This window comes from Sparus aurata, chromosome 17, assembly GCF_900880675.1.
Source record: "Sparus aurata chromosome 17, fSpaAur1.1, whole genome shotgun sequence".
Classification (NCBI taxonomy): Eukaryota; Metazoa; Chordata; class Actinopteri; order Spariformes; family Sparidae; genus Sparus; species Sparus aurata.
Window position 1 is genome coordinate 23,519,928 of NC_044203.1, and position 21,722 is coordinate 23,541,649.

Sequence of the window (21,722 nt, forward strand, 5' to 3'; positions counted from 1 at the left end):
TCAAACATCAACTTTGCAAAGTCCCTCTCTGAAAAAAAACAAACGGGGTGGATTCCTGCGCTATGTTTTTCATGTGTACAGTAGACGAGACAGCCCTCGCGCTCTTTGTGTTTCGAACTGGTCTCACGCGGCAGTGGCATGCACGGGGGGGGAATCCGAGCGGGCGGGGTTTTTTTCGACCTAATTCTGTCCAATAGACACTCGTCGTGGGCGGAGCCACGAGCTCCCGGAGCCAATCGGAGGCGGTGCCGCGAGCGAACAGGCCTGGTCTCCGCGTGCTGGTTACACGTGAGCTGGAACAGCTATTGTACGCCGGGAGGCAACGTGCTGAAGCGTTCCTCTCGCCTGAAAAAACGGCACACTCACGTTTTCTGTGGATTACAAGGAAACTGGAAAAGCCATGCTGCACTACCTGATTATTACAGAGAGGCAAGACTCTGCTCTAATCGAGATGGGCAAAGTTCTGAAATGGTGATCTTGAGCAGAATCACAAGAGTTATTTTTAATGGCCTCCTGGTGTAAAGATTGTCTTAGGTCACATCAGAGCGGACATGTGTTTTTCTGTCTTTATCACTGCAGCATACACACACTATGATCAGCCACTGTTGGTACCTGTCAGACAAAACAAACACGCTGTTCTCCTCGAAGTGTGGCACGAGGGTAGGTGTGTCTCATAAATAATAAGCGGGGTCTGTTAAAGCCCGGCACCGCCCCCTTCGCGCCTCGCTAGTTTGTTCCGCGAGGCGTGACGTCACGTGAACTGCCCGTGTCCGTTCCAGCTGAGAGAGAGAGAGAGAGGACGGTCGGACGGACCAAACACAGACCGAGGCTCGTGCGCCCGTGACTGGATCCACCGGATACAAAAAAAAGTACAGACAGAGAAAGAGGAAACGACCCCTCCTCCCCCTGCGACGGACAGCAGAGCGCGACAGCAGAGGAGAGAAACACCAATACAACTTGTCATCTGACCAACACAGCCACTGCCCTCGTCGCTCTGTGTGTGTGTGTTTTTTTTCTATACACACTGTTTCGACTCGGTTGTTTTGTTTTATCGGAGACTTGATTTGCAACTATTTGGGGGGCTCTTCCTCTCATTGATCACCGGACGATATTGCGGGATATTTACTCCTTAAGTTGTAATATTTTCTCGTCCGTGCAAGTGTCCGGATTTTACTGTCATTTTTTTGTTGCCTTTTTTTATTATTATGGACAGTATTCTTACTCAGATGGTCTGAGTGTCCCTCCCACACTGGTCCACAGAGAATAACAGCCTGATCCACTTGTGCAGCTTCAGCAGCGTCCAACTGCAATGGAATATTTCGATGAGAATATTTCTACGAGGAAATAAGGAAGTCTCCACAACTGCGAGTCAAAGGTAAAAGTTGCATGCGATTCTTTTTCGACTCGAGTTGTCAGAGTGTAATCAAAACTGCGTCATTAATTCAATGCTTAATGCGTTACAATGGTTGCTTTATTCTGCACGGGCACTTCTCAAAACTATCTCTCTCTCTTTCTTTCTCTCTCTTTCTCTCTCTCTCTCGCCGCCCTCCACCCCTCCTGCACACTCACGCACAGTCACCCAGCACACTATTGGTAGGTACTCCGGTCAGTTCGCCACACCCCTTCAAAGTGCCCCAGGTGTCTCTCCGCGACCCCGACCGGTCCAGGATGTCCAGGCAGCTCACCCAGCTTCCGACCCCCGACCTCCCAGCTGGTGCAAGCCCCCAGTTTGGAACTTGCACTCAGCCTGCAGGCTCCCTCACAGGAGGGCATCTCAACTCCATGACAGGACTCAAGTCCCTCCTGCAGCACCCCATGAAGGGAGACCAACGCTTAAAAACCCTGTGCGATGTGAAAGGTGAGGACATTTTCTTATTTGATGACTTAGTGCCATGTCACAATGTTGTTTATGTGCAGCAGCAGCAGCAGCAGCACCTTGCTTTAATATGTGCAATGACAGAGCATGAAGAAATCATTCTGGGTCTGTTCCACCCACTGCTGCTCTTATTGCAATACAAATATGTAACATAATTATATAACAAACACTAAATTTGGTCATATTTTACTGAACAGAACTCCACAGAAAAGTCTGACGCACATTCACACACTCATGCTGCCTCCTCCCTGACCCTGATGAGTAGTCACCTGGATTATAATCCCTTTGCTGCGACTTCAAATTGGGATCCAGACTACACTGAGCGATAACGTGTTTTGGTTTAGCCGTAATGCTGTGCAGGCATGCGTCGTGGTTGCTGGTCCGTGCCAAAAACGTACCTTCATCTACTGCGAGATTTGCTCAGGAGCTTATGTATATGTTATGACAACAAATTGGTTTCAGCTCTCGCTTAATGCCGCAATTCAGCTACCATCTGGTCCATCTGTGAGTGTGTTTTTGTGTGTGATTGTGTGAGTGTGAGACTTAGTATGGCAGGGAGATTTTGCCACAAGCGCCTCTTATGGATACACCTGCCACCAATATGGAGAGTTGATGTCACACCAAAGTTATTCTTCGTCATCCTCACTTTGTACTAATACTAATCCTTCTCTTCTATCTCTGGCAGACAAAGAGAGGCTGGACCTTGATGAGGACTCATTGGGCGTGTGCCCCATGAGGAATGGCAGTGGAATAGGCACCAATGGCAGTAATGGCTGTGGAAATGGTGGAAATGGCACAGGTAGTTTCAACCAGTTCTTGGGGCCCCTCTTGTGGGATCGCACCCTGCCCGCCGATGGGGGCCTCTTCCAGCTTCAGTACATGGACTTGGAGGAGTTTCTGACAGAAAATGGAATGGGCAGCATGCACAACAACAACAGCTCCAGCTCAGCCCAAATCCCCTCACAGAGCTCCCAGTCAGCTGTCCCCAACCAGAGCTCCCAGTGCCTACCGCCCTCATCCCCAGGCTCCACATCCTCATCACCTTCCTCCTCCACCTCCCCATCGCTCATTGGCTTGGAGGTGGCCCAGCAGCAGAGCCTCTCGGGAGGGAACGACTGTCTGCATGGTGAGTTCACTTGCATGGAACCATTTTCAGTGAAATATGTACAAGGACGGTTTTCTCTTCAAGGTTTTTTGTCCATATCAGCTCAGAGCAGCAACATCACTGAAGAGGCTTGTGCAAATGTTGCAGAGTTGACAAGCTGAAAGAGACAAATTGTCCCCTGATATGAGACTAGTAGACCCTACAATTCAATAATGGGTGACATGTAATCAAGGTTACAGGGTGGTGTGCTTACAATGTTCCCAGGGGTTTGTGAGTCAGCATTTTAACTCACACAAACACCATGGTGACCAAGCATTTCTCTGTCCTGTGGGGACAAACCGAAGGCAGGAGGTACAATCACATGGCGCGCAAACGCAAAGTCAACTTGACAGAGAAAACACACAGAGTTTTGAAATGGAAGCTGAGCAAACGGCCAAGACGTAGTTTTCATTTTGTAGTTGAAAAGTTGGACGAGGGAGAGGGATTTGACAGCAACATGTGCAGTGAAGAAATAAGTCTGGAGCTATCTGATGAGTCAACGTCATAGTAATGACAAAGTGGTTTGGTTCGGTTTTGGCATGTGATCTGTGTGCCGGGGTGTACAACAGAATCAGCATTCAGCCCCGGCCAATTATATGTATGGCAGGGTCAAAACAGTACTAAGAGAGAGGGGGAGAGAGAGAGAGTGTGTGTGGAGTGTTTGCGGTTGCGTGTCTTTAAATCTCTCCCCACTTCACACGCCACAGCCATGTGTACGCGTCAGTACACGTGCCGAGGCTGATGAGAGTACTGGAGTGAGAGAACTAGAGGCAGGGCCAGTGGACAGGGAGGAGGAGCCCACAGGGGGAGGGCCAGGCGGAGCAACAGGAAGAGTTTCCCTGTGCTGCTGCTGCTCCTCCTGCTGCTCCTCCTCCTGCTGCTGCTGGACTTCAAACAGAACATTTGATCAACAATGAATGACATTAAGTACACTGATAGACGATAATTTTATTCCGTGTGGGATGTTTGAACAGGGCCTTTACTTCAGTCTATCGATGTCAAAGTGCATGTTTATTAACTCTGACATTGCATTTATATTGTTGGGTACATTTGAATTACAACCTCTCTATATAAATTATAATAACAAATAAATCCTCATTGATAGGGCTTTAGAATAGTATTGTGATATTTTTAGCGATAAGCAATACATATCTCAATGTTTTGAAATATCTTCAAAAGCAGAGTGCACAACAACATTAAATATCACAATTAATTTCATATGTGGCAACTTTCCCACGCTGGTGCATCGGTAGCAACCATTTTGACGTCAGCCAGCAATGATTGGTTTGACAGAGCTGAATGGGGAAGCAACTTTAGAACAGGCTTACAGTCAAAAATAGAAAGTGATTATCTGGAGGCAAATCCCCCAACTTATATGTAAGCTTATGAAAAAATGGCCCTGCTTTCACTTGAGTTAGTACCTCAGTAAACAGGTTCCAAATGAGTATTTGGTCTCAAGCGTGAGTTTCAAGTCTTTTTCAGTAAAGTATGTCGACAGTTGACAGTGATTGTGAAAATACTCTCACTGCCAGAGGGGCATTTTTTGAAGCCTCAAGTTTGGCACTACAGCCATTTGTTGGAGCCAGACCATATTCGGATGAGAGGCTAGAGGTGGGGACGATAGTAATTAGCTGACTCAGAACCTTTCCTTATCATCTATTTAACTCTAAATGGGACATGAAATTAACCATGTTGGGTTGAGGTAGAACTGAAACTAGTGATTCAGACCAAAAACTCATTGAGAAGATGTGTACTGAGGTAACAGATTAAGAGAGAAGTTGGGTCATTTTTACATATGCTTACATACACCCATACTTCTTTTTGAAACCAGTGATGTGTCCCCCTGTTGACCATTAAAAAGAATGCAGGTTGTATTTTGGACAGTCAATGGTCTGAGATGACTTTGCTGAAGAGTGAATAACTCTAATCAAACTTGTACTCTAATCTGTAGTGTCATTAAAGTGCCCAACCCACAGCTGCTTCATCAGTAATGAATGAGGCAACACCTAACAACATATGGTCAAATTAGGTGTCGAAGAAGGAGCAGGGCTACTGTTGGCCATCACAACATCGTTGGAATGTTGTTGTACGAGTCCTGAAATGCGTGCAGTCACATATTGGACATTTCTCCAAAAGTGAAAGGCTCCTGTTCTCTGAGGGCTGAAACACGTGGACAGAAATGAGCCAGATCAACTCAATACGTCTGCGCTTTCAAAAAGCAGGTAGAGGCAACCTCCTACCACAGGTGGGCTGAAGGCTTCAGGATTTCATTTCAACAAAACACTTCACTGTGCTCCTGCTGTGGGATTTAGGCGGCAGAAATCTTCTGGTTTTGTCATACATACAAAGGAATATATGCATATTTTTTTTATTGTTGGTGGTACCTGGTCACCCACAGTATCCCACCAAGAATCATTCATATTTAGACCCTCTGATTATTTATTATGGGACGTGCTTGACTTTTTCTTGGTGTCTGAAAGCACTCATAGTGGAACATGTTAATGTCACGATGAAACTCTTGGTTGTTGGGATTCCCTCGATAACCTGGCCGTTACACAATCACCACTCATGTGACAGCTGCACATATATATTACACATCCAGCAACACCCATATCACATAGGACATGCTGGTGCTTTTCTCCAACCAACAGTGCTTAGCATTGTGTTTTTGTGCACATTACATTGTGTCCCTTTATATTGTTTCCTAATTAGTGTTTCCACATAGTCCACATTAATCACCAGCCTTGTGGATCTTACAGTACAGGTTTAGTTTAGACAGTGCTGATGCAATCCTGTGGTCACTTCTAAGGCTGAAGTGTTGTGTTAAATGTGCATTTTATCAGATGCACCACGCCTGACAAGCATTAGTCTGTAATTTCATAATTTTTTCTGACAAGAGTGCTGATTGAGCTGTGATAGGAACAGTGAGGGGTGGAGATTTGTGCTCTTACAGGGAAGGAAAGTCGGTTCAGTGAGGTGCATTGGGCCTTAAAGGGGGTGGGGTGAGGTATAGCCCTATAGTGGCCCCACTTAAAGAAACTGGTTTGGAAGGGGAGGGGTAGAAAGTTACATAACATTTCCACTTTTAGACTTCTCTGTCCTGTTAAGCTCAGGATGTTGGCTGTGGTCTGCCAGAATTTGTGGCTTTGATTATTGATAATAGCCAATATCATGCACCGATTGAACTCATGTGGTTGTGATTTGTTGAAGCACACAGGAAATTGTACAACTTCAGGACTGTAGTCATGTTTCTTTTAACTGCAGTGCACACAATGAAAGATCTATATTAACCATTCTGATTATAGTTTTCGTTACTGCTTGTAGGTGTGTAATAGATTATGTAAATTAATTCTCGATATAAAGAGTTTAGATAGAGGGGACATGTTAAAAAAGTATATTAAAAGCTGCTTACTACAGCGACTCTATATCTAATGTAGATGTAATGTAGTATATGTATTTGCAGGGTATACTGACAAAATGTTCTTTAGAAGTTATGTTTTCCCTGAAGACCTTCCTGTCTTTGAAGGCAGAGATAAACTCATCCTCAGGTCTTTGGAGGCAGTGAAGGGCAAAGGAATGTTGTTGGTTGTTTATAACACTAAGAAAGTAGCTCTCTGCTTCCACCTGGTGGCCATCATCGTGTAATAATGTGCGTGGTAATATTGCTGTCTCATTGAGCAGCTGCCCCATCCAAGTCTGACAGTGTTATGAATTTCAGGATAAACACAGTTGAGTGAAAAGCATGTAACACGCGCTGTTCTTCTTTCGTTTAATTTTCAGGGAGTCAGACGAGTATGAACGATTCCTGTGAGTCACCCTGCTCCTCCTCCGGGTCCTCCTGTCCACCTCTGCTGACGCCCACCGGTAGCGGGCCCGATGCGGTCGGCCTGTTTGACATGGATACTTCGGACACCATGTCCAACTCTTCTGGCCAGCAGAACTTTGACAACATGAGGCACTCCTTCAGTGAAGAGGAGCTCAAGCCACAGCCGATGATCAAGAAGGCCCGCAAGATCCTGGTGCCTGACAGCTTGAAGGTGAGTCTTCAATGCAAAATGATTGAGGGCATCATAGATTAATGCATTCTGTCTTATAGTGCTTATTTTGATTAATTTTGAATGACGTCACAAAGAATAAAGCAGAAAGTCATCGCATTTGAGAAACTAAAACCAGAGAATGATTATTATTTTTCTGGATAATTGATTTAAACAGATTATGAAAAGGGATGCACATCAAGTTTTTTTTTTATTGATTATTTGTTTCAGCTCTAATTTTAAGGTACACATGACCGGATTAAAGGAAGATACACATCTAAGAGAAAATTAGCAATAGGAGAGTAGAAATAACCAACTTGAGGAAGCTTTTTTATCAAAATAGGCACTGACAAAAAGCAGCGACTAACTTATAATATAACACATTTTTACACTATTATAACACTTTTCAAAATAAATATTACAAACTGATTCAGAATAAGAGCATTAAAGCATTAAATATCTACCAAGCAGGATAGCAAACAGAAAACACAAGACAAAAGACAACTTGTGTCTGAATGATCTAATAAGATGTAAGAGGTGAAGTGGACAAATGGTGTAAAAACACAAAATACACTTTTTAAAGTCATTTCTCCAGTCGTCGGATGTAGTTTGTTTGCATACTTTATCTGCTCTCAGACACTCAAACTCCGTACAGACCACACTGAAGAATCTGAAAGGAACATGTCCCACGCTCATTCACAGCCAAAACACCCACAATACCAAGAACAGGATAAAAGTTAGGCTGTGCAGGAGTATTACACACTTCTTCAGAAACAAGCCTGACCATTCATTGATTGTTTGATTGTGTACTTTGTTGTAAAACTACTTAATTTCCTGATTAACTGAGGTAATCAGTGTGTGGTGTCTCCGTCTGTCCCCTCAAAGGATGAGAAGTACTGGACCAGGAGATATAAGAACAACGAGGCAGCAAAGCGCTCCCGAGACGCTCGCCGACTCAAGGAAAACCAGATATCTGTGCGCGCTGCCTACCTGGAGCGAGAGAACGCCGCCCTCCGACAGGAAGTGGCCGAGATACGGAAGGAACTTGGCCGCTGTCGCAACATCCTTAGTAAATACGAGAACCGTCTCGCCGACCAGTGATGATGGCGAGGAGCGAAATCAGGAGGAGGAGCAAAAAAGCTGGATTAAATTTATGACTCTGAATATTTCGCAGGGTGGCACGATGGACAGAATGGGGGTGAAGAAAAATGGTGATGATGATGATGACGAAGCTGATGATTATGATGATGAATGTATAAGACAAGGAGGAAAGTTTGTGTAATGAAGCTCAGGTGTCTTGTTTTCGTTGAGGTGTCGGCTCTTAAAAGTGAAAGACAGAGAGAAATAATTTAACAGATGAACAGATGTGACTTTTAAGAGTTTTGTTATTGGAGAATTGTATATTTTTATAATACTTAAAGAAAAAATTAGAGGGAGAGCAAATTTGGAGAATAATTTTGTATATTTTCTACATGACATAGAGATGGGGGGGGCAAAGCTATGGTGAATATCTTTTTATTATAGATGAGTCCGGAGATGTTTTAACAGGTGGTCAGCCATCGATGGGTATTTTTCAACTTGATTATCGCAGTCAGGATGCAGCAGCAGGGGCGAGGACGCATGTAACAATTGTAATATAGAGAGCAAAAATGATCTTATAATCGTATAGTTCAACATTTTTGTGGATTTTACTCAAGCACTTAATTTTCCTTTTTCCTGTTTATGTTTCTGTCACCGGGAACTGGGCATGCTAGAGAGAGACCAGGGGAGACACCATGTAAACAGTCCAGCACTATCTTCAGCACTCGTCTCGTGCATTCTTCTTTTTTAAAAATGTTTTTATAGAACAACTTCATCCTTTCTAACTAAATTCCCAGACCGTTTTTTTTTATTTGTACTTTGAGCTTAACTTGCGATTGGTACATCTTCCTCTAGTCCGTACTTGTATCTTTGACTCTCTATCTCTCTTTCTGTATCCCAGCTGAGTGCTTTTAATCTGCTCTGGTGTTTTTCGTATCTTACCTAAGCTGGTGAAAGCCTGCTGTTGTGATGCCCCGGGTGACTCTGCTCTGCTCTCGATCCCTCTCTTTGAATTGTCGGGACATTTCTCTCTCTCTCTCTCCCTCTCTCTCTCTCTTTCTCCTCTGTTTCTATAATCCAACCGCTCTATTTCTGTCCGCTCTCACTTGCAGCCAATCCCCTCGCAGCTACGTGCAAAAACTCTCCCCGCGACATTTTTGTCCCTGTGTCTCTCTCGCGCCTCGACCGGTGCAGAGCACTTCAAATCTCAGTGTTGTAGACGTATTCTGAAAAAAAGTAACCAATCTTCCCGGTAAAACGCACATTGTTACTTTACTGTACTTTTCATGAACACACTTTAATTAGCATTATTATGGGTTGGGGGAGGAATGTTGTGTATATTGGATAGGCCTATACTATTTTGTGTATTTGATGTATTCCAGGAAATGGGTTTTAATACCCCCGTTGAGTGGAATGGTGTTAATTTCTCAGATTTCTGGGAGAAATAAAAGCCAAAATTTTCCTATGTTGATCCACAAAGCTTGTTGCTATTTAGTGCTTTTTTCCTTACTGTTTACTCCTGTTATTACTTTTTACTGTATCTATAAATTTCTCTGTGTACCCACAACACCTACACAGAGGCATGGTACACTATGTTATGTTTCTGGGGGAAGGGATGACTAGTAATAGAGTGTGATTTTAATCCCCTTTAACGACCATGATGAATAGTTACCATTTCTGCTATTATTATTGTTATGGTTATGATGATTATCCCTCTTGTTGTTGCTGTTCTATATTATCGAATGATTTTCTTTCTTTGGATGAACATTATCTGTTGCACCTTGAAACATCGTTGATCTCCAGTATTCATCAGAAAGACTATTCAAATAGAAAAACAAACCCCTCACTGTCCGCCATTTGCATCCCGTCTCAGACCTCCAGACATCACTCGGACACTACTTCCAACCTTCTCTGAACATGGACCTCATGAGCGTGGCTCTTTAACTTGAACATGATGTTCACGCAGACTTTACCTTTACCTTTCACAATGACCTCCTCTGTTCCTCCAGCGGTGTACGGACTATGCACACCATCAATATGCTCTTTGTTGGTTTATTTCCGCCTTTATCACCTCAATCAGTGATTGTTTGCTCTCCCAACAGGATTTTAGTCTCTAATATCCTCACAGATGTGGTTGATAAATCTTTTAGTGACTCTAATTGAACTACAACTGCCCTGCTGCATCAGTGGTGTCCGTGGTGCCCAGCCCCACACGGTGCTGGTTATTTGGATGTAGTCGAGATTTTTCCAAATACACCAATAAAAGATTGTTCTCATTCACTACTGCTTCGCCTTTTCTCAGGTGTTTTCATCGCATGTTTGTTGTTTTTTTTAGCGGTTTTGCATGCTTCTCTTCAGATTTGTGTGCCAGTGTTTTGACAGAGAGAATGGGCAACAGAGGCCACATTTCCAGGGGAACACTTCTTTATTTATTTACTTAAGCCTGATAACAAGACTAGAATATGCAGTGAAATGTCATGAGACCAGTTGTTTTGATAATCCTCCTTGTTTTGTTCACATTGTGTACATTCCTTTAATGGACAAAGCGGTCCAAATATGCAGTCTTGCCCAACAAAAGGCAATGCTGCTGCCCTTGGATATTTAAGGAGTATTTTATGTGTTTCTAAATTAAATGCACCCTGAATATAGTCCTCATGCTTAGGATGAACTCTCCAAGAGAGGCAGGTTTGATTACATAATAAAAGCATGTACTGGCCTGTAAATCAGTAATAGAGTGAAAGATATACAGGAAGTCAGAGGTCAGGGCATGACTGGATGTAAAGGAGGAGCACTCATGACTTCAGGTAAAGTCCATCAATTTCTTCTGGGTGTGAGCGTTTCCTGTTTGTTTGGTGTGCGTGTGCACATGTCATCCCCTTTATCTGCTGTCTCAACAGAAATGGGTGAAAGGTCCTTCAGAGTGGAATTTTCCCCAAATCTCTCCTCCCCAACGCGAACCAGATGTGTGCTCCTGGGCTCTGCCCCCATCCACTTCTTTCCCCTAAGCCCCCCCACCACCGACACCCCCCCCCCCCCCACCCTCTGCCTCTCACCCCCTCCCAACCGTTGTTCCCCCTTCCTTAAATTGCTGTGTCTGTGGGTCCCTCCCTCATATCGTCTGAGGCCTGGCTTCAAGGATGGACTGTGCACTGCTGCTGCTGTCCCTGTGGGCTCTGATTGGAACCGTGTCCCTGCAGGCTCCAGGTAAGCCCTCTGACTGCGTTCATCCCTCACACCTGACAGATGTCACTGAACGCTGCATATACAATAAACACAGCTCTAAATGAGCCTCGGGCGGCTCAATTATTGAACACTTTCCCCTGCATGCGTAGCTGCTTTGTAGATTGTATTCTAATATAAAGACGATCATGCAACCATGGCTGAGGACTGTGCAATTAATCTGTTATACGGCTGCACTCACTACCATCAGGACTTTAAAATGCAAGTGCATGACTTCTGCAAGGACTGTGCAATATATGTGTGCATTTTGAAAAATAACTTAACCAATGTCCCTAGTCTCAATTGCCAAAAATCCAGATTGCTAAATTGCTTTAAAAAAAAAAGGTGTTTCTTGCTTGTGATAAAAAGAACTGCCAATTTAAAACATGCAGAGGTGGCAAAGTACAAATAGTAGTACAGAATTTCTGCTCAAGTAAAAGTAATAAAGTATGAGTGTGAAATGCACTCAAAGTAAAAAGGATCCCTCTGATGGACATTTCTACTGGTCACTTCTGCAAAGCTAGCCGAACCTCACATCACATTAATGTCATGTCATATTAATCTTAAAGGTGGAATCAGTAGGATTTGTCTGAGCTGTTCGTGAACGCACCAGAAAGATAGTTGATTGTTGAGTCTTCTCCCATGGAGGTCAAATACAGACATTCTGGGTCGGTAAAGCGCCGTAAATAACTCCCCTCAAATGCTTTAAAGCTCACATAAAGAGCTTGTTTTCAAGAAATAAGAAGTAGAATGTACAGATATTTGTTCAAATGTAGGGAGTAACAGTAGAGAGTTGTCACAAAAATAAATACTAAAATAAATACTTTAAATAAGTAAAGTACAGATACCTGAAAAATCTACTTAAGAACAGTGGAGAATTGTCACTTAGTTTCTTGCCACCTCTGAAAACATGTCCCATCTTTATCTCCATGAAATTCTTCTTTTGAGGTGATCGTGTCTTATATAAGGTGTAATGGGATAATTTAACTTGAAATCAGACAAAAGTCCTCTTGAGTCTTTGCAGAGTTTTAATGCAGATATCTCTGCAAATCATCTCTGAACCTTTTCACACACCTTCATTCTGATTCTCCGTCCTCCATACTTAAGACATGCAGCCGTTATTTATATTCCATGTATGTACTGTACACCGTGTCTCCAGGAGTGCTGCACATGTGTGTTGACATGTGCTGTGGGCAGAGTGAATACAGTGGCACACATGTTTTCATTCTGAGAGATGAAAACTGGGGGAACCCTGTCGAACGCACCCCCTCCCTGTCCCCCTCAGATGTTCTGGACGTTGAGGGTGTGTTGATGTTGGCGTCAAGTGTAATATACGTTAATGATGTGTGATGGGATACACATGGAGAAGTGAGGGAAATGGGGAGGTGTTGTTACAATACACTATATAACGCCTATAGAAAAATACTGCTCAGATTGCATTTCAAGACAAAGTTACTCCGGTGGGAAAACCCCTCTCAAAAAAACTACTCACAGCATAGTCACTTTTCTAGAAAAACAAGATTGATAGCTGAATAGCAAAGAGTGATAAAGCCTGCCATCTAAATACTTACTTATCTGGCAACCTAGGTGGCAAATGTTTGCCCGGCCACCCACGTTAATGGAATCTCCTCCCAACACAAAAACAAAGCAGAACTGGCAAACAAAATCTTAATTACGGCCCTCAGCATTTACGTGTCGTTTTTTAAATTTTAATTATTTCTCTTTTTACGAGGGGGCCGTGAATGGAGTAGAAGCAAACAAAGGGACAATTACTTTGAAGGTGTTATGTGTGTGGTGTCACAACAGGGTCGTGTCCGGAGAGACTCCTGGGAGAGGAGAGGAGGAGGACGTGCCCTCGGCCCTGCAAAGCTGACAAAGACTGTGGCAACAAACGGCAGTGTCTGTGTGACGGCCAGTGTGGTCTCAGCTGTGTGGCTCCAGGTAACCATTTGTGTGTGTGTGTGCGCGCGCCCTCTATAGTCACTGTGAGCACCACTGTGGGGTCAGCCATAAAATGTGTTTGTGTGTGTGTGTTTATTCACAGCTGTGCCAACATACATCTGTGTGTGTTTTTCCTGGAGGGTGAAATAAAAGCTCATGCACAAAATGTGAGGGCTGAACACAAGCTTGTCATTATGCTTGTGCACTGTAAAAAATAAGGGGGGGCAGTGTGCATGGATCCAGTAGGTTATACAACCTCATTAGTGTTTTTTAGTGCAAAGTGTTTAATTTGCATCATACAAGGAACAATCCAGCACAATCTGAGGATTGTTCGCTTCTCTCCTCAGGTCGAACTTGTCCCTGGCCTCTACCCCCCAGTGAAAACTCAGTGGTTCGCCTCCTGTCTCCCACTCAGTCCTTTTCTGCACTGCTTGAAGTGCGCTGCAAGCCTGGATTCACGTTGCCCAACGGCTTGGATGTCACTATTCGCCGTTGTCAAGGTGACCGACAGTGGAGTGGGGATGAGCCCATCTGCACAGGTGGGTTTGAGTTCAGCAGAGAAATGTTCTTTCTCGCATTCATGCTCTTGTTGTTTTATAACGGGGACCTCACACCACAGGTAATGCACATCTGGAGGAATGCTGCTGTGTTAAACATTCTCTCTCTTATTTAACAGAAGCATCAGCAGGTCACGGCATGTGAGTGTGCATAGTTTGTGTGTTCACGTCAATGAAGTCAATTATTTTTGGGGTTTATTTATTGGGTTTATGCAAGTCACTCAGTCAGACAGACAGATACAGATAGAGATAGAGAGAAATTGTGATTGTGCCGACTGAGACATTGCACAACTGGGGCCTATTCTCATTGCCATAGCAACCAGAGCTTCAGTTGTTCATATTGGCTGTCTGCAGATCTCACTGCTGAACTGTTGATACATTTAAATAGAGGGACACTAAACAAACACATATATGTGTGTTCGTGAAAATCACATGGATGAACATGCATTTATGTGTGTTATCTGTATGTGCGCAACGGCACAGACATTTTTCATAGTTTGTTTTGCTATTATAATAAATTGCATTATGTAGTATACTGTAACAACATTAAATTGCAATGTGTTTATAAGAAAAGAAAAGAAAAGAAAGAAAAGAAAAAAGAAGGAAGCTCTTGTGCCAGAGAATGCAAAAAAATACAGTGACTTTAGAATAAAAGGATAAAATACAACAAGAAACATCAGAATAAAACAGGACATGCTGACATCAATGCCTACCAGAATAACAATAAAAATACAAGCACAAAAAAATAAGTACTCTATAAAAACTAAAGAGAGATGGTGGTATATACAATGTTACTGAAGAGTAATAAAAAGTAATATCATATCTGATATTGAAAGCAGTATCGTTTTGTTGTTTAATGGTGCAATATGTAAGAATAAGCCACCTCAAATTCATACTTAAAACAAATAGCGGTCAATAATCATAGTAACCACTAACTGTAATTGTGGATGCCGTTAGCTAGTTAGCTCAGTTAGCTGTGCAGCTAGAAGTTCATGTTAGGAACTCGGGGACCAGAGGGGCCAGGGCAAGCTAGCTAGCATGCTAACTTTAGTTGATATCACCGCAACACGATATGTAGATATCATAACATCTAAACTGCTATTTCTTCTCTTTCTCCTTCTAGGGATCATTTTAATTGAAGGTACTTTTAAAGTTGCCCCCATAAGGAAATCATCCTAAATATACCATACAGGACTGTATAAAGCCATACAACAAAAGACCAAATTACAGCCTCTTGAACACAGTTTATACGATCACTATGAGCTTCACTCATGTTGTGTCTGATCTTGTGTTGTATTAGAGCTCCCCTGCAATCTCTTTATTGACCTTAAACTGACATGTGACCACCAGGGCTGCTTTAAAAATGCGCCTACTTTACACAGGCTGCACACGGAGCAAATCTGTAATCACATTTAAACAAATGCACAAGCAGCTGAAGTCAATTCTTCAAGAAACAACAGAGGGCTTTCCAGTGATTACAAGTTACAAAGTACCACTGTGCCCCGACAGTCTTAAACATTTGTTCTCTCGGTCGCTCTAAATATAGAACAAAAATGATAAATCTGAATATGTAGCTCTCAAAAGACAAAATGTTCTTGACTGCTGTGCAGCCTTATTACTTCTACCGCTGTGCTGTAAGGCTGCACAGCGGTACATGAAGTAATGCCATCAATTCCTCCTTGTATCTCGACACATCTCATCATCATACAGCACCTGGAAATGTGTTTTTTACTTATCGCTTGACAGCTGGGGTAAAAAAACAACAACAAAAAAACAATGCAATTTCAACTTTAGAAGAAACCTGGAGCTACAGTAAACACGCTTTCTGAGGAATCCTCCGCCCAGCTGGGTCCCTGTGTCACCCTTGAGATTTTTTTGTATCTTTACAAAAGATGTGAAATAAGGATACGATTATCAGCTCTCTCTCGTAGTGTATCCTCCTGCTGAGAGACGGGCAGAAGGTAGGTGGGCTTTGAACGTGTGAGAGCGTTTGTATTGTGTGTCCTTTGCATGTGTGAGTCGAGCTCCTTCATGCCTGTTGAGAGGCAGTGGGCGGCAGATCACTGTCAAAGTGGCACCGAGCTGCGTGCACATGGTGTGAGTGTGAGCGAGCGCCAGAGAGCGTGTGTGTTTATGGTAGAGAGATAGAGAGGTAGATTTTTTTTCCCGTATACATTAGATTTGTGTGTGTGTGGGGGGGGCGGATTGCACATGTGTTACAGAGTTTGTGTGTGTTTGTGTGTGTGTGTGTGTGTGTGTGTGTGTGTGTGTGTGGGCGACTTCACAGTCAGGAGAGTCAGAGAGCTCTCTTGCTCACGCTGCTCCAGGCCTTTCTGTTCCCTGTTCTCCTCTCCTCTGCTCTCTTCTCTCATCCTCTTTTCCTCTCATCTCCTTCTCCTCTCATCCTCTTCCATCTGAGGCCTCTGATAAGGTCTCTCTCTACAATGGGAGCCAAGGACATGCATGCAGCTCCAGGCTATTTAGTTTTGTGCCGTGTGCATGCATCATGTGTGCATGTTTTTAATTTTTTTTGGGGGGGGGTAAAACAGTAAAATCCCAACCTTTACATCTTCATCTCGATCAGATCGCTGCATATCTAACACGGTAGCTCATTCAAAATGACTGTGTGATCATTTAGAAAAATAAATAAAAGATGAATTTGATGTACCTGCTTCGTAGCAGTTTGGTGCTGCAGCCTGTGTGGGTGGCAGCAGTACGAGGCGGAAGAAGGGGCGATATATGAAAACAGAACTCGGCTTCGGGCTCTCATCCACAGCCAAATAGACTCGTAACTCTCCCTCTCCCTCAGGTCCCTTTGCATTCTTATATTAACGTTTCTCGGGTTTCAGATACCTAAGACAGCCCTCAGGCAAGAGCTGTCTCTGCCTTTTTCAAAGCCGCGCTCAGCTCCGAAAACCCCGCGCTTGATGGAGCCCGGGTCACTCCAACATCTCTCCAAGCACCACTCTTGATATTTATATTTCCACGAGCGTGAGGTACTCAAACATCCAGGAGAGAACAGTGCCAGGTGTTATACAATCACAGATATAGCTGTGAGATCGGAGAGAGGTGTGGGGCGGCGATTTACCTGCTCATCGAACTTTGATTTATTACCTAAGATGGGTTGTTGTAACTTAAATAGAACAAGACATTGGGTGAAACGCCTCTTTGGGTCACAAACTAAATACAAACCTCGGTTAATACAAGTCAAACGAGGTAGCAGGACGGACATTTTACCTCAGTCCATCCGTTCTTCTTCCCTTCTTTCACATTTCGTCACGTTTCCCTTCATCCTTCTTTCCTTCTCTTCTTGCTAATGGATGTTGCCTGTAAAATCACGTCATCATGCATCAGTTACACTGATTCCAATGTGTTTTCAGTGTTTGTGTGTCTAATTGTGCGAATATATTGGGACCCGTTTACTTTCTTCTGCACACAGATTGTTGCTGCCTTTCAGTCTTTACACACATTACTGTCATGAGAGGGAAGTGATGGGAGAAGTATTCAGACCCTTTACTTACTATAAAAAATATTTTCAGAAGTACAGATGTATTAACCACAGAATGAGTCAGTGTTATAGTTTTATATACTTTTGGGAACACTTAGAAAACATGATTGAAATATGCATCAGTGTGATTTTAATCACTTTATACTGTACTGTTGGATATTAATCTATAAGTATTTCATAAATTTGTAGGTTTCCTGTGTACTCTCTTAAAGGAGACTTTTTTTTGCTTTTTTGCTTTTTTGTTTTCCCCCCAGTGTGTTATTTATGCTCTTTTGCATGTAAAAGATCTTGAGAGTTAAAAAGGTCAGTGTTCGCATCAACAGAAGCTCCTCTCTCCCACACAAAACACTGTTCCCGAAACGCCTCGTCAGTAGTTCTTCCTTTAATTCCGCAACTTTGTCACTGTGTCACACATTTGCATAATTAACTGCTCTGTTCTTGTTAGCAAGGCACGGTCAGGCATGTGTGAGCTGAGCAATCAGAGCAGGAGGGGGGCCTTAAAGAGACAGGAGCCAGACAGAGGGCGATTACAGTGCTGCAACTGGCTGGACGGTCTGAGAAAACTGATGTGATTTAGCATTAAAGCATGTTAACATATCTAATATTTTTCAATTTTACAGAGGGTCATGGCGAAATTGTTTTTAGTTCTACTTTTGCCTGCCCTCGCAATATGTTTTTCCTTCTGTACCTTCTGAGCCGTGTTATTATGGATAAAACACAGTGTACCTTGAGTGCAGTGTATTGCTGCAACCCTACTAGTATTACAATATTTGCATTTGAGGTTTAGGAGAAGTGAGGAAAATGAAGCAGTATCAAGTGCAAACACTTCAAAACTGTACTTGAGTACAGCACTTGAGTAAATGTACCATTGCTATGTGGGGATGCATTTTTTTTTTGGTTGAAGAATTGGCATGAAAGCAACAAACAAAAGGTTGGTCTGAATGTTTTTCAGTTGGCTTGGGTATTTTTTCTTCAATGCAGGACTTGCGTTGGAGTATTTCTGCGGTGTGGTGTTGCTACTTCTTACTTAAATAAAAAAAATCTTTGAACCCTCTGTTCTGCTAGGACCTTCAGAGGATGAGTCACCAGAACCTGCCACTGCCCGAACCTGCCCTCTGCCCGAGGAAGTCACCGACACCTTCAGCATCCAGGGCGACGCCACAGTCGGAACATCCATCCGCTACAGCTGCCTGTCTGGGTGAGAGAAGGAGGGGGGGAGATGGGAGGTTGGGGTTGTGGAGTGTGTAGGCAGAGGCTATGAAAATCTGAAATGATGCGAAGGTAGAAATGGAGGAAGTGAGAAGACGGGGATGGAGTGTGAAGAAGAAGGGGGGGGGGGGGGGGGGGGGCTTGGTTACAGGAGAGGTGTTGGGGAACGACGGATGATGGGCGATGAATGGCAGGGAATTCATTTTGATCTCCCAGCTGACGATCCCTCCATTGAGCTAACTGGGTCATTACAGTCTAATCTTGTATTGACTCCCCTTTACACACTGACTCATCCGCAGGATAAGATGAGCCTGAGAGTATGTGTCAGCCAGAACTGTGCATGCAACATTTAGACACTGTGAAAGAGAGGCAGAGTGGAAAAAGGGAATCATTTACACCTTTTTCATCACTTTTATTTAGACGGCGCTCCTCAGCTGTCAATACTGTACATGTCACACGGCCATCTGTCACCATCACTCTCTCCCTTCTCTCCTGCAGGGCGGATATCGTGGGGAGCAGTGAAAATTTCTGCCAGGATAATCAGACCTGGCAGTATCCTCACCCCATCTGTAAAAGTAAGTGTGCAGCTGTGTGTTTTAGCCCTGGCCGTGTGTGTGATGCTTCGACCTCATGCATCTTTCAAGGTTAGCTGGAGAAGAAGTTGGAGCGGTTGTTGGTCGGAATGAGATACCTGCACGTGTTTACTGTGAAGGGGATGACATGTATTCAGTGTGTTCATGTGCTTGTGTGTGTGTGTTAAAAAAGAGTGAATCAAAGAAGGAGACAGACAGAAACACACAAACCTCTGCAAGAATACTGTGGTCTTTTTCGAGATCTACTGCTCTGTTTCGTGGTGCTTTTCTGCCATCTTGTGGCCACATGTGGGATGACACATGTGGCCAGGAGTCACTCCAACGAGTGACCCTGGCTTCTGTTTAAACAAAATAGAGATAAGATTACAGAAGAAGGACGGGACATGGTTGCAGTTTCAAGCTTTTTGTCTCCACTCGTCTCCTGAATACTCTGCTCCTCTCACTCTTTCAGAGGTATACTGCCAGCCTCCTCCAGACGTGGAGCAGGGCTACGTGGTGGCCGTCCAGAAGACAGAATATGAAGTCGGCTTTGACATCCACTACCTCTGTAAAAAGAACTTCCTGCTGGACGGACCACAGAAGGTCACCTGCCTGTCGAATGGCAGCTGGAGTGCGTCGCCTCCATACTGCAGAGGTGAGGGATGTTTCAAAAGGACACTCAAGAAATAAGGGCCCGGTGGACCGATATTATCAGGCGATACTGGCTCATCACAGATTAGTTTGGGTGTAAATGTTGTCCAGTATGTGCCAATAATAGTAATTATTTTAAGGTTTCGTTTTGCAAATCGTATAAATGTAGTATAACTGAGAAATGTTTATGATTTCACTGCTTCCTACTCGATCTGCAAATGGAAAAAAAAAAAAAAAAAAATGGATAGTGAAAACATATAGGTGAAGCAACATTTTCAACAGCCCATTAGCTTCTGTTAGCATTCAACCTCTTCCTTGCTAACTTTATTGTTTGATAGCATGACATGATAAGATAGACAGGCAAAAAATACATCTTAAACTATCAGCAAACACCTTGGACACATTTAATTCAGCCTGGAACCAAACGCACTGGATGTAATTAAACAGTCATTTCAGCTAGGAAGGGGTTGAACGCTAACATTAGCCACCGGGTTATCAAATGTGTCGTTTTACTTTGAAATATGGCCTGATGTCCTGCAGATTTTGGCTGTTAGTTGATGATCAATCGGGAAGTGCTGAAATGATATATTTTTGCCAGAATCCCTACACTTTTCACAACTTGCAACCTGGAACACAGCAGCATCACATGTTCTCAGTCTGAATATGACATCAGAGCAAAATGGCCGCCGTGTAAATAGAGTCTTATGTGTCTCTATCACAAGTGTTTGTTCACCACATTTGAGGGATCATTGCAAAAAAAAGTTTTTGTATATATTACAGGTGTTTAAGAATATATCTGATACATATCGTAATATCACAATATTGTTATTGACTTCTGCCACCAAATATCCAGTATCATAATATGTATGGGTTTGATGTGTTTCATCACGGATGTTTGTAGATACTTTCACACAAATCATTTTGCGTGTGACGCTAACTTTCTACTTTCACACCCTGTTGATCATTTGCACAGCTCGCTGTCTCATCCCCGCTGCGCGAAGCCGCGTGGTGATTGGTGGAGTGAAGCGCTGGCCGTTCGACGTGACAGACGGCGTGGTTCCTCACGGGGAAGATGTGATGTTCTTTTGCAAACACCCTCGCAAGCAGTGCAGCCTCACCGCAAACCAGACCTGCTTTGACGGAGAGCTGCAGCCACCAGCCTGCTACCTCGGTAAAACCCGGACCACAGAGACACACAGGCCGTCCGTCTCAGAACACGACTGACGGGGCGAGACTTTTTGCAATATTGATGCACCTGTTTTCTTTGTTTTTCAGAGCCCACGTGGTTGCAGTATAAACTCTTCCCTCACCGGCTGGTCTCAGAGATTGAAGCGTGTGAGCCTGGCGATGTGGAGTGATGACCTGGACGCGTGACCTCAACCCGTCCGACACTCATTAAACCATTCCTGACTCACACCAGCAGCATCTATCGCCCGCAGCGGTCGTCCTTTCTCCACTCTGCAGCTTTCTGCTTCCACTATCTATGCAACGATTACGACGCTGACACATTCTTGTGGATCAGCGGGCTAAGCTGTCTATCCTGTGCTCGTGGCCCCCACTGTCACCCTCTCCGAACTGCGGGGCGTAATTATAATCTGCAAAAACCTCTCAAGTATTACTCCGACGCTCCTCCTGCTCGAGCGCACTGTAGATGTATATTTGATGCATAAACACATGTTACGTGATGATACCTCCCTGTAAATGACTCTGTGATGTCTCACTGTGTGATCTCTGTTTGAGCGTGACGCACCAAGTTCTCGAGGCTTGTAAGTGTTCATTTGGAATAAAGTAAAGTACAAAAAAACCAAAAAAACCCATGCAGTTGTGTGAGTTCAAGTTCACTGCTCTCCATCCTCTTTGTGCCCGGGGTGTTTTTGCCTCCCGTCTCTCTGACTCTCAGGCGCACACAGCGCCTTTCATTGCAGGCTGCA

General features: G+C 43.7%; 2 protein-coding genes across 3 annotated transcripts; both read left to right on the plus strand.

The window, feature by feature from the left end:
* Window positions 1-196: 196 nt before the first annotated feature.
* dbpb (D site albumin promoter binding protein b) lies at window positions 197-10,417 on the plus strand. 2 transcript variants are annotated; one of them, XM_030394909.1, is made up of 5 exons: window positions 197-1,375; window positions 1,576-1,858; window positions 2,562-3,002; window positions 6,801-7,057; window positions 7,910-10,417. In XM_030394909.1, exons 2-5 carry the CDS (start codon window positions 1,669-1,671, stop codon window positions 8,153-8,155), a joined length of 1,134 nt encoding a protein of 377 aa, XP_030250769.1. In that variant the 5' UTR covers window positions 197-1,375; window positions 1,576-1,668; the 3' UTR covers window positions 8,156-10,417. The 2 variants fall into 2 exon arrangements, with proteins under 2 accessions (XP_030250769.1, XP_030250770.1); XM_030394910.1 differs by having other exon boundaries at window positions 203-1,375; window positions 7,940-10,417.
* Window positions 10,418-11,239: 822 nt separating this feature from the next.
* On the plus strand, window positions 11,240-21,608 carry ntd5 (ntl-dependent gene 5). The gene is made up of 8 exons (XM_030394554.1): window positions 11,240-11,338; window positions 13,160-13,294; window positions 13,642-13,833; window positions 18,425-18,557; window positions 19,067-19,143; window positions 19,613-19,795; window positions 20,765-20,962; window positions 21,067-21,608. Exons 1-8 carry the CDS (start codon window positions 11,272-11,274, stop codon window positions 21,147-21,149), a joined length of 1,068 nt encoding a protein of 355 aa, XP_030250414.1. The 5' UTR covers window positions 11,240-11,271; the 3' UTR covers window positions 21,150-21,608.
* Window positions 21,609-21,722: the final 114 nt, after the last annotated feature.